The sequence below is a fragment of the Mus caroli genome, unplaced genomic scaffold, assembly GCF_978045245.1.
Source record: "Mus caroli unplaced genomic scaffold, Mus_caroli_1 scaffold_11, whole genome shotgun sequence".
Taxonomy (NCBI): domain Eukaryota; kingdom Metazoa; phylum Chordata; class Mammalia; order Rodentia; family Muridae; genus Mus; species Mus caroli.
The window spans coordinates 46,785,597-46,799,149 of NW_028227266.1; the positions used below are offsets into that span (position 1 = coordinate 46,785,597).

Genomic DNA, 13,553 nt, shown 5'->3' on the forward strand with positions numbered 1-13,553 from the left:
ATCAAAGTTTTGCATTCTCAGAGTCTCCTAGGCACAGAAAACGGTGGGTGCTAGCCGTGGTGCTGAAGCGTATCTCCCTTTCAGAGAAAGCTTGTTCCCTGCTTCCTCTAAAGACCAGAATAGTTAGCTGGGCGTGGTGGCGCACGCCTTTAATCCCAACACTCAGGAGGCAGAGGCAGGCGAATTTCTGAGTTCGAGGCCAGCCTGGTCTACAAATTGAGTCCCAGGACAGCCAGGGCTATACAGAGAAACCCTGTCTTGAAAAGCATAGTTGGGGCTGGTGAGATGGCTCAGTGGTTAAGAGCGCCGACTGCTCTTCCAAAGGTCCCGAGTTCAAATCCCAGCAACCACATGGTGGCTCACAACCATCCGTAACGAAATCTGATGCCCTCTTCTGGAATGTCTGAAGACAGCTACAGTGTACTTACATATAATAAATAAATAAATAAATCTTTAAAAAAAAGAAAAAAAAAGAAAAGAAAAGCATAGTTGGCCCACATAGATCCTTTCAACATTTCCCCAGTGGGTCGCAGATAGCCCTCCTCTCTCCTCTCATCTGATAAATACACAGTCTTGACCTCCAAACTGCGACCCACCTCCTAGTTTGTCATGATGGAGATCATGCCGTCTTCTAGTTCCCTGGTCCAGGAAGCATCAGTCAATGGAAGATACAGGTAAGCCCATCCTCCAAACTTTTCCCGAAGTTGAATACAAATGGTCACAGACAGAGAATAAGATATCATAGCATTTTATTATCCCCTGCTCCCATTGGCTGATGAAGCTGAGTGTTAGGGAAGTACCCACAGGCGAGCTGAAGAAGGAGCCATTAGGGGCTAGATAAAATAAATGCAGAAGTCTCAGGCATCTGTGCAAGACGATTTGCTTTTCTTTGATCAAAAAAAAAATGTGGAAATGAGCAGTTCCAGGGGCCGTAATCACAGAAGTACTGGTAAGGAAACCAGGGCTTGATGCCCTGATAAGTAAAGTTAGAGGGTACTTGGTTTCTCTTGATCTAGGATATCATGCTTTAAAGCCATGATAGGGAAGTCAGAGAGACAGACTGGGTCTTCAGCACTAAGTTTAGGGGACATAAGGGACTGGGGTTGCTCAGATGAATTGGTGTTGGAAACAGGATGCAGGACCTAAAGGGGAACTCCCCCATACTTATCCTAACCAGCCCCATAGCCCCTCCCTGCCAGGCTGTGCCCACTCAAGAATAATGCCAAATGGACCAGAGAGTGACCAGGGTGATGCTGTAAGCAAGCACAGCCAGCAGGTAGATGCGGAACAGCAGCCTGTCCAGCACGTATCCCACCCGCAGCCAGTCCCTTGCCACCTCCCGCATCTCATCCCGCTTCTCCAGGAAGTGGCGAATGGAGGATAGCTCTTGCAAGAGACCACGCACAGCCAGCGAGGCCTCCCTTGGTGGTGGAAGAGGGCTACCTCTGCCCCTTGGGGTCTTCTCCAAGTCCTGAGGTCCTCCAACATGGCTGCAGTGGTTTCCCATGGCTGGAAGAAGATCAGAACCTGGGTATGAAAGGAGGGTTGTGGGGTGCCCTGGTGCTGTGGCATTGGGGAGTATTATGGAGGTCAGAAGTTGACTTTGTGTCCACCTCAGTTGCACTCTACTTTCCGTTTTCTCTTTCTCTTTTGAGACAGGAGCTTACTATGTACTGCTGGCTGATCTGAAACTTATGTAGACCAGGATGGTATCGAACTCTTGGAGACATACTGCCTGTATCTCCCAAATCAAGGGTGTGTGCCGCTATACCCGGCTCCTCTGAGCTCTTCTCAGCTCATATCTCATCCTTAAGCTGATGAGGGGGTTGAAAAAGAAAGCAAAGGAGTCTGGCTGGACCTGGTGGTGCAAGCTAGCCTGGTCTACATAGTGAGTTCCAGGTCAGCCAGGGCTACATAATAAGACCCTGTCTTTTTTTTTTTTAAATGTAGAAAGGGAGGCAAAGTTCCAGTCTGGCTGAAGCATCTTCCTGTTTCCATCCTGAACCCAGCAACCACATCTTATCCAGTATCCCTGATCCAGGTTCTATGTGTGAATCTGTCCCTATCCTCTCTCACCTGAGCAGTCATCAGTCTTGTTGGCTTGGAAGGTGGCTGGGGGTCTATGGGCCATAGGCTGCTCCCCTAGGCAGAGTATCCAGGCTATTCTGTCTAGGACCAGGTGCCTCAGCCAGTCAGGTACTGGCCGCTGTAGGTCCTGCTTATGCACCAGCCGCACAATGAAGATGGTCTCAGCGAGGCTTATCACTAGCAGAGCCATGCACACCACAAAGTAGACACCTGAGCCGGAGAAAGAGACACACTAAGCATGGGAGGGAGCAGGGTGGGTCCCTGTCACACACAGTGAACTCTTCCCTCAGGGAAGCCTTACCAATGAGGGGGGTACCGATGGCCGTTGCCGGCAGTGTGTCTGACACGATGATGAGGAAGACTGAGTATCCCAGAAGGAGTGTGATCTTGAAAGAGACTCTCTCACCGCTGTCCGGGGGCAGACAAAAGCCCACAATGTCCACGACCATGAGGAAGATACTGGGCAGCAAGAGGCTGACTGCGTAGAATAAAGGCCTCCGGCGGATGATCACCTGGGACCAGGATAGAAGCTTGGGGGATGTTGGGTGGACAGGAACCCAGGAACCACCACCCTATACCCAGACCCTTCTCTTATAGAACTTCCAGCCTGGATTGCTTGGGGAAGGAGAGTGACAGACCCCTATTCTCCCTCTGGCACCAGGCCTGTGGCAGTTGAGGATAAATAGGGGGATACTTCTGTTGAGTTCCCATCACCCTTGCTAAAGTTGCATGGAATGTATATGGGCCTGGAGTTGGCAAAGGGGCTGCTCCGTCCTTCCCAGTTTGCTTCACTGTGCTACCCCAAGCATTCTTGTCCCTGCCCCGTCCGCAGCCACACCCACTCACGTAGAACTTCATTTCTGCATAGCTGTTACTGATATCTATGCTGAACTCCTTGAACTGGGGGAACACCTCCAGCAGCTCCCACTCGCCCTGATTTATGAAGATGCTCTTGTCAGACCTCACTTCTTCCGGTGATCGCCACAGGGTAATGTTGATGTCCTGGACTGAGAGAGAAGACGAAAGGCCAGAAAAGCTTTGGAATCTCAATCATAGGAACCTTCGAGCATAGAAGGTGGGGTGTAGGGTGGACAATACCTGAGGGGCCCTGTTGTCAGATCTCTAGACTACAGATCTCTACCCTTAACTCTCAGCTCGGGTTTCCTCAGCCACACAGAGGAGTGATAGAACACATGGTGTCTATCTCACCAGCCTGTAGTGAGAGCACAGTGCAAAGAACCAAGGAAGCATCCGCTAGAAAGCTCTCTGTCTGTCTGTCTGTCTGTCTGTCTGTCTCTCTCTCTCTCTCTCTCTGTCTCTCACTTGCTTACACATACCTTCCACACAGCCTTCTATGTTTCTTTGTTAGAGTTTTGCATCTAGAAAATGAACAAAACATGATCTTTTACCTCTGCCTTCATAGAATTAACTACTTGTCTTTGAAGAATTAAGAAAATAAAAGAAATCCTCCTCTATCTACCTATGTATCATCTATCTATCTATCTATCTATCTATCTATCTATCTATCTATCATCTTTCTATTATATCTATCTATCTATCTATCTATCTATCTATCTATCTATCTATCTATCTATCTATCTTTCTGTCTACCAGGAAACACAATATTCACTGAACCAAAACCCTGGAAAAGATCTAAATATCCTGCCAGGCTTATTTGCAGATGCCTATAATCTCAGTACGCAGGAGACAGAGCCACGAGGATTCCCAGGACAGTCTAGGAGGCCAGTCTGAACTCATATATTGAGTTCAAAGCCAAAAAGTAAAGTGTTGGGGTGGCCAGTAGAGAAATAGTTCAACAGTTAAGAGCACTTGTTGCTCTTCCAGTGGACCTGGGTTTGGTTCTGCACACCTACACACAAGCTCACAACTATGTGCAACTCCAGTTCCAGAGGATCCAATGTCCTTTTCCATTTTCCATGGAAACCAGGAACACCCAGGGTGCGTATATATATATATACACACACACATATATATACATATATATATATATATATATATATATATATATATATACACACACACACACACATATATATACATACATATATATGTGTGTGTGTATGTGTGTGTGTGTGTGTACAAGCAAAACATTCATACACAAAAAGTAAAATTAATTTTTTTTAAGTAGAAGAGGGGCAGAGGAAACGGCTCAGTGAGTAAAGTGTTGGCTGTTCAAGCATGAGGACCTCAGTTTGATCCCCAAAAGCCACATAAGAAATCAGGGTGTGAGCCGGGCGTGGTGGCGCACGCCTTTAATCCCAGCACTCGGGAGGCAGAGGCAGGCGGATTTCTGAGTTCGAGGCCAGCCTGGTCTACAAAGTGAGTTCCAGGACAGCCAGGGCTATACAGAAAAACCCTGTCTCGAAAAACCAAAAAAAAAAAAAAAAAAAAAAAAAGAAATCAGGGTGTGACAGAGCACACTTGTCAGCTCAGCTCTGGAGAGGGTGAAGACAACGGAATCCCTTGGGCTCACTGGCCAGCCAGCCTAGCCTCAATGGCAAGTACAGGGAAAAGTGAGAGATCCTCCCTAAAAAAGACAAGAGGGAGAAGAGCTGAGGAAGACACCTTGGGCTGATCTCTGATCCCCACATATATGAGCACCATGTGCATGCGCGCGCACACACACACAAGCACACACACACAAACACGCACGCACGCACGCACGCACTCGTGCGTGCACATTTATGTTTCAAGGGAAATAAAGGAAAAAGATATAACTGTCCACTGATGGATAAAATACCAGGTGTCCAGTGATATACCTACTTGAGTCTATTGCAATTAAAATTTATGAGGAAGATCTCACACACACTAACTTGGAAAAAAAAAGTCAGGGATTCATTGTTGGTAAAAAAAAAAAAAAAGCATACAATAACAGTGTATGATAGTGTATGCAATATGTGCTCTTCATAGGTAGTGTGTGTGTGTGTGTGTGTGTGTGTGTGCATGCACATGCATGCGGGTGGAAATGCAGAGAGAAGGAACTGGAAGACTCTATCATGTCATGTTGTATTTTTTAAAAGTATATGTGTGTATGTGTATACATTTACATATATATATATATATATATATATATATATATATATATATATGAGTGTTTTGCCTGCATGTATGTTTGTGTACTATGTATGTGCAGTTCCTGTGAAGGCCAGAAGACATTATATCCCATGCGACTAGAGTTACAGAAAGACAGTTGAGAGCTGTCATATGGTGTGATGGGACTTGAACCTGGGTCCTCTGGAAGAGGAACAAATGCTCTCAACTGTTGAACTACCTCTCCAGCCCCCGTAATTGAAGTTTAATGTAATGAATAGGTCAGAGAAGGAAGGATTGCCTTGCTGTAGTCAGACAGCATGCCTTTCCTAGCCCTCCACTGAGTACCTGGCATGTTTACACTCAAGAAAATCTCTCAGGACCAGACACTGTGCTAGAGAGCCAGAAACCACGTTCCCATTCCTCTGAAATTATATCCATGAGCAAATTAGACATGGGCTAAACAAGTATTGACAAGTGATGAAGTTTGTAAGAAAACCCAGGGGTTTTAACCACTGCATGAAAGAAAGCTAGTCTAGGGAGCCATGGAAAGTCCTTCCAGGAGCTGATGAGCCTTGTGGCATAATTAGGTGACTGGAGGAGTTGACCGGGCTGTGGCTGGGGTGCTGGGAGCAGGAGAAAGAGGAGAAGTGGGTAGCCTAGGAGAGGAAACAGCCTGTGATAAAAAAAAAAAAAGAACAGTCAGGACCTCTAGGCATCCAGAGGAAGGCAGCTGGGCTGGCACACACCAGATGTAGCTGCTGTGGGACACTGTGGGCAGGACCAGGTCAAGGTTTTGGATTGGGTCCCAGGACTGCTGGGAAGCCATTGAGGGCTTTAAATGACATGATCAGATTTGCATTTTAATAAGAGCTCAGTGGCTGCTGTGGAGAGCATGAACCACAGTGCGGGTGGTGCATGGGGAGAGCCAGGGTAGGAAGGAAATGAGGACACCTGTGCAGGGGGCAATGGTTTGACCCAGGGCTGAAGAGGAGTGGGTGGGTCTGAGATGCACTTCCTGTCAGATCTTCTTTGAGATGCTAGGTAAGAAGTATCCCTTGCTGAGTGCCTTGGAGCCGATTCACACCGCCTCATTAATCTTTGAAACAGCTAACAGAGGCAGTGAGAACAGCAATACTGTGTCCATCTGGAGGGAGAGGAAGCAGAGGCTCATTGACATTAAAAAGAGAAGTGGCAGGATATATTGCTCAGTGGTGAAGGGTTTGCCTAGCATGTGCAAGGTCTTAGGTTAGAGCCCCAGAACTACAAAGGAACCGGACAAATAAAAGAGACAGGTAAGGGAGCAGTGGGGGGAGGAGGGAGGAAATAGTGATGGCTTGATGAAGAGAGGTTGGCTCCCCAACCTCTGCCCCACCCACAAGCCCAGTACTCACTGGTATGCAGCCAGCTGGTGAAAGTCAGAGAGCAGTTCTGCACATCAAAGGGGAAGTTGTAGATGTCAAGGCTGCAGGCAGTCACCAATTGTAGGGGCTTGTAGTTCTGAACTTCACCTCGATGATGCACGTATACATAAGGAATGCTTGGAGACTTCCCAACGTCCACACTGGTCAGGGAAGAGGGATCAGTTTGTGGGCTGAAGAGGCAGACCCTCACCATGGAAGGCTAAAGATCTTTTGAGTAAGAAACTTGTAAGTAAGGAAAGAAACTTAGAGAGGATCTGGAGAGCAAGATAACCCAGACATTTTGTCTGGCCTTACTTTTCCAACGTTATCAATCTTAGCTTTCTGGCCCACTATTATCGAGGCTGTGCTCCAAACAATGAAGGATGTTTCTTTTTTTCAACTCCCTTAGCAACCTAGCTCTCAAAGGCAGAGAAGGGATCCATGGACTGTAAAGCCAATGTCTGAAGGCAGCTGTCTCAGCTGTCTCCAGGCTGACACACCAGCCCCACACCAGAGCAGAGCCGGTTCCCAGATTAGCCAGCGGTTTGATAGGAGAGAAGAATCATATGTTCCATTCTCTGACTTTTGCTTTGCTCCCCATTTCTAGAAGCCCCCCAAACGAGAGCAGTCATCTCTAGAGGGAAGAGCATAGAGTTCATAAGGAGTAGAGGAACCTACTAAGCCTGACCCTAAGGCATGAGGTAGGCTGAGCCCAGGGCCTGGCCTTAGGCCTTCTTTGAGGTAGACTCAAAGATAAGAAGCTAAAAAAAGAGCAGAAAGAAATTTCTAGAACATTTGCCACCTGTGCTATGGGGGGGGGCATTCAAGGGTGGGTCAAATTCAATGGCCTTCTTTAGGGAAATGTCAAGGAGTTGGACAATGCAATTGGTACCGCATGAATACCTCTTGGCATCTCCACTAGTAGTAGTTGGAGAAAAGGTTTCATGTAGTCCAGGCTGGTCTTGAACTTTCTATAGTCAAGAAAGCAAGTCAAGGCAAGCCTTGAACTTCTTGCCTCCATCTCTCAAGTGCTAAGATGATGGGCTAAGATGGTGCCATCACATTGGCTTTAGACATGGAACCCAGACATCGATCATGCTATGCAAATAGTCTACCAATTGAATCACAGCCCCAACCTACTTTCCCCACTCTATCTGTATTTTCCCCATGTATTTTCTTTGCCTTTGTACTCAGATGTCCAGTTGGTGGACCCTGGATGAACTTGCAGAATGGAGAGAAAGTCAGCTGGCTGAGGGCAAAGGGAGCATGTTGAGCTGCTGAGAACAAAAGCTAATGGGACCCACTTCATGCTAGAGGTGCCAACTGTGCCCCCTTAGGCACACGTGTGCCTTGGGAGGTTTGAACATGTTCCTTGGCTCCTGATCCTCATCTGTGACCAGAAGCATTGGCCGTCATCAGAGTTTTGCTCCTTTCAAAAAAAAAAAAAGTAACCATCCCCCCTGACAAATGCAGCTGCCTCCATTGAGTTATTAGAACTCAGTGTGACATCACTCACTGGCTTCTGTTCCTATGATGGAGTCCCAGGACTAAGAAGTATAAGGTTGTAGCATCCAGTACAGAAAGAAAGAGAGGTTAATCAAGACAAAACAGAGAATTGCATAAAGGAGAGCTTGAACAAATGCTAACTTGATCAAGAGAGGACATTGTCACTGCTCCTGGCTTCTCTAACTGCAGCCTCCCAGCCCACTATGATCTGATGAAAGGACTCACAACTCATTGATGAGGATGTCAGGGACCCAGATGCTGTCTGTGGGGATGGACAATTTGGTGACATTGTCGAAGTCCTCAGGAGTCCACTGCAGAAACTCATCAGTCCAGAACTGTGGGAGAAACAGAAACCATCAAAGGCAGCCCCCTTCCATCTTCGGTGAGGGTCACCTGCAAATCAGACAGGTTTTTATCCCTTCTGCTCAGGCAGTAGGTGGGTACCTTCTAGGGGGAAATCTGGATGTTGACACATACCTCTTCCTGGTCAATAAGAAACTCCATCTCTACAGCTCTCAACCATCTTCAGCTATAAAACCCAGGCTGCCTCTTCTACGGAAACATGCTGCCTGTTCTTGTTTGGCTCATTACCCACGAGACAGGGTATGTTCTGAATTAATGGGTTCTTCAGTGAGCTGTCTGATAAGGACCAGTGTTCCTATACTACACTCTCTGTCCCATAAGTGTATAGTGGTAATAGAACATGATCATGGCTGTAGGAAGGGATTTGAGACCTGTGTGTTCCTGATGTGTCTACACAGCCTCTGGGGTGAGGCTTCTCCAGTTTACCTCCCTCCCCAGAGCTCAGCCAAGTCCTGAAACATCTGCATATTAGTGTGACCTACACCTGTCTTAATTGAACGAGTGGCAACAGGGAAGAATCCTGAGGGTTAAGTGGATAGGTTTTTTTTCCTGTTTTGGTTGCTCAGTTTGGTTGTTATCCAACTTCGCATAGAATGAAGAACTTTCTAGAAGTTGGAGCTGTTCACATGAAAGTGAAGTCACTATGGTGTGAGTTCTCGGGCCAGGAATTGTCTTTCCTCCAGGGTTAGCCAGTCAGCACTTGTCTGAGATGCTCTACACCATCTGAGAAACCAGGTGTGGGGGCTGGGAGGAGGGCCCCCACCCATCTTCCCCTGGCCCTGAGATGGGACATTTTAGACACCTAGACCTTGTATCTGTCTACCGTACTTTCTTCACTAAGCTGCCCACCACCTTCCTTCCTTCACTGTAGCCACTGAAATTTCTGACTCCTTGAGAGGGGGGTGTCCCAGGCAGTGGGGGGCTAGTCTGCTCACCTGCCGGTACCATATGTAGGTGGTCAGAACCTGGTTCTTCTCATCCTGTGAAAGTAAAAGGGGCTGACATGTGGACACACACACACACATACACACACACACCAACAGAAGCTTGCCCTGGGTGTCTCATCTGCTGGAAAAGGCAGGACCAAGGAAGGAGATGAACTCAAGCTGCTGGCCAGCCAGGAGAAGCTGGTCTGTTAAACGGGTACAGCTAGAAAGCATTGTAGTCATTTCTTCTCAGCTTCCAAGATACATAGTGAGGTGCGAGTGTGTGTGTGTGTGGGGGGGGGGGGGGTTGGGAGTGCAATGCCTGTAGTCCAGCACTCAGCGGGGCTGAGTCAGACAGACTGTGTGAGCTTCAGGCCAGCCTGGGAATATGGTAAAACTGTCTCAATAAAACACAACAAAGCAAAACCCTAGAGATGTGCAAACTGTGTAGATTTCCTGTTGTCATTGTTTATCATATTCATATATATTTAACAATATGCATATAGATATCTTACCGCCTATTATCTCTCTATATATAAAATACATATACATATACATGCTCAATGCATATGAACTGCCATGCCACAAAATTAAGAGGCTCAAAACTGCAGAACAGAAAAAGTGATTACTCTCTTTGCTCCATCTGAGTTCAAGTCTACCTTTCTGGAGCAGCACAGCCACCAGCCCTTAGCTAAGTAAGGGCTCTGCAGAGATGTTCTATGCACCATGATTCCCTCCCATGTGCAGGGGGGGGGGATATGCCCTAGCAGCCTGTACAGTCAGGTCCCACTTCCCCATTGCAAGGCAGAGAGCCGACAGCTCTGCCGTTGCCTTTTGTTCATCCCCATGCGCTGCTTTGCATCATGTGATGAGAAGTGCACCCCACCCTACTCTAGTTATTGATTAATTGATCTATTAGTTGGCATTTTATCTACTGTTGCTATTTAGTGACACCTGCCACTCAGGGACCTGTGTGAGGCATTAAGGGTCTAGAGATGATATGAGGGAGACAATTCCCATCATGTACTACATGGACAGCCACATGCAGGAGGTGACCACATCTAGAAGGAAGTGCACATGGGTGGCCTAGGGTTGTGGTTTGGGCAGTTGTGCAGATACAACTTCAGTTTGTCCCCAGCCATGGTGCCAGACCACAGGGACTAGGGTTCTTGGTGCCGATTGTATTGCCCAGTAGGTGATTTGGCTTTACACGGCTTCTCTGATTCCCCCACACAGATGGAGGGCAGCTCACCACGTTGAGGATGGCATACATGATGACATCAATGGAGACAGTAGTAGGCTTCCTCCAGTCCCGCACAGGCCGCACCCCCTTCTTGTAGTTAGCCAGGAGGTGGTCTGACAGCCTTAGTAGAGCAGGCTGGGTGGTATCTCGGGCCTGGGTGGCCCTCCTCCGGCTGCCTGGGAAGGAGAGTGGTTTAACACAGACAGAGGCCAGAGCCTAGCTTCTCTTGCTCCAGTTTAGAATCTGCTTAAGAATTTCACCCTCTGGGCAGGAGAAATGGCTCAGGGAGCAAAGGCCACTGCCACACAGCCTCATAGCCTAAGTTCAATCTCTGGGATCTACATGGTGGAAGAAGACTTCTGCAATATGTCCACTGACCTCCACATACAAGCCAAGGCACATGTGTGGCCTCAGACACACAACAACAATGACAACAATATTACAAAATAAAATGTAATTTTAAAAAGAAAAAGAAGCCCCCCAGCTCCAGGCCCTGGTGCTATTGTGGGATTTTGAGTATTCCTTGGTTTTCCCCTGGGAAACAGTGGTGCTAACTCAGAAAGCAGGAGTGACATGGGACGGCCCCACTCACATGGGCACCACATGCACTAACACTGAGATGACATAGACGTTAGGGAGGCCCCTGCACAAGGATGAGATGCAAACTCATAAAGCAGTCCGTATTTCATCAAACAAAACAAAAGTCGTTGCACAGTGGGTGGGGAGGGCATAGCCCAGAGGGCCAGAGCCCACGTGGCAAGAAGGTGAGACTGCAGGATGGATTGGTCCCTTGCAAACCGGGAGCCATCAAGGCTGGTGACTATTAAACAATACTGTGTCCTCCTACCTGGCCTTCATGTATGTCACCAGATGCCAAGGCATTACTGCAGGCTCTTCTCTGGTGTGTCATCTACCTGCCCCATAAGCTTCCCTCCTGCCTGGAAGGACAGAGGTGAGCAAGAGACTATTTTTAAGTCTGTTTTATTTTGTTTTGCTCTTCAGACAGGATGGATCTCACACAGACTAGAACTTGCTAGGAAGACCTTGAACTTCTGATCCCCCTGCCTCCACCTTCCAAATGCTGGGATTACAGGCTTACATTATACCTCCACTCTTGGTTTATGCAGTACTGGGGATTGCAGCCAGGGCTTTTGTGCATGTGTGCTAGGCAGGCCTCAACTGACAGAGCTATATCCCCATCCTCGAGAGACTTTATTTGAGAGTCTTCTTTGGAATAATGGAATAATAGCTGCACAAGTCTTCCGCTTGAATCTCTGCCAGAGTAGCTACAAGACAGGACCATTGGACAGACAAGAATCCCCAAGGCTCAGGAGGTTAAATAGCATACACTGCTTGCTAGCCAAGAACCTGAGACTCAAACCAGATTCCTCACTACTTAACTAAGGGGCTTGTAGGGGAGTTCGATGGTCTTTGGGGGACTCTTGGAGGTTTGGGAAGTGCCTGACTTATGCAGCCAAACCTCAAAATAGGGGAGGTCATGGCTAGGAGGACAGAGCAAGCCAGGCAGGAAAACCCCAAGCGCTTACCACATGCAACTTGCCTCTCATCCACCTACCCTGCTTCTCCCAATGACAGCTTCCAGAAAAGAGCATCCTATTCCTAGCCTTCCCATCAGTCCCTCCCCTTGGTGGCACCCCTCTCATTGTCCCCCAAGACGCTACAATCCAGTTGTATAGAAGGAACCTTCCTGTGAGGCTGAACATAGTCTGCAATAGAATGAACCAGATCCTGTGTGGCCGAACACCCTGTTTCTGAGGCCATGAGAAGAAGATTGAGTAGAAAGGACAGAGAAGTTTAACATTACCAGAGGTGAGCCTTAGAGGAGCCTGGGAGAAGAGAAAGTCCACAGGACCCAGGTAACAAAACCAGCAAAAGCAAGAAAAAGTTACTAAAGTGATCCTGGTTCCCCCACCAACACCACCACCACCAACTCTGCTGCTGACAAGCTGTGCGACCCTGAGTGAATTACTCTCCCTCTCTGGACTGTGGTTCTAAGAAGAAAAAGTGGACTGAACGAGCTCACAGGTCCCGTAGCTGCTCTCACTTGATAAACTGAAAGGCAAGGCGAAGAGAAAGGGAGCCATCTTCCAGCACCTAGCTATGTATTTTCTCAGAGACTCTACTCCCTTCCCAGCAGCAGGCTCACCTTTAGGCTCAACTTCTGAAAACACCTGATTTGACCCCACACCTCAGAATCCTTTCTGACTCATCAGCAGTGAGTTAACTGACCTTCCTATAGCCCTCCTGCGGCTCCAGCCTCTCCAGCCCTCAGCCCTTTGAGACTTAAGGCCTTCCCCCATCCCAGCTTGCTATTCCCCTCCCCACCAAACTCCTTACCTTCTCCCCGGGCTGTCAGCATGGAAAGGAACAAGGCCAACAGCACCTGCGGGATGCAGAGCCACATGGCAAGCTTCCCAGATGTGGGAGGGCCTCGGAGCAGCCACTCAGGATGAGTCCCCCAGACTGCCAGGCTGCACGCCACCCGCTGCCAACCTCATGTCCCAGGCAGACTGCTTTTCCAACCGCACGCCTGCACCTTGTGAGGCTGCAGCCTGGCACTTCCCGGCCACCAGAGTTGGGGAGCCGCCAAGTTTTCTAGCAAGCAGCTTTTCAGCTGGATCAGGTTTCAGGGCGGGAGGAAGGGGAGGGGAGTCTGCTGGCAGATGTCAGGAGAGGGAGGCCAGCCCACCCATCCAAGTAGGTGGCTTGGCCGCATCTTGCCCCCCCCCCCCAATGTTTTGGGGAAGGGAAGGGCCTACAGGATCTGTGAAGCAAAGATGCAGCCTGACAGCTGTGGGGCTGTACACTGGGCTGTCACTGTCAGTACTGTCCTTTCACAAGTATAGTATGGGGAGGGCCGGGGTGGCTTAAGCAGGGGCAACAAGAAGAATATTTTTTGCTTCTCAAGGTGATGTGATGTCCCTGGTGAAGCAGGTGACTGGATGTGTTCTG

General features: G+C 48.3%; 1 protein-coding gene across 1 annotated transcript; it reads right to left on the bottom strand.

The window, feature by feature from the left end:
• Positions 1-795: 795 nt before the first annotated feature.
• Positions 796-13,011, bottom strand: Htr3a (5-hydroxytryptamine receptor 3A). The gene is made up of 9 exons (XM_021172720.2): positions 12,939-13,011; positions 10,590-10,756; positions 9,347-9,391; positions 8,274-8,383; positions 6,534-6,703; positions 2,935-3,095; positions 2,390-2,600; positions 2,077-2,298; positions 796-1,509 (listed from the first exon to the last, which is right to left on the bottom strand). The coding sequence occupies exons 1-9, from the start codon at positions 13,003-13,005 to the stop codon at positions 1,211-1,213; spliced, it is 1,452 nt and encodes a 483-aa protein (XP_021028379.1). The 5' UTR covers positions 13,006-13,011; the 3' UTR covers positions 796-1,210.
• Positions 13,012-13,553: the final 542 nt, after the last annotated feature.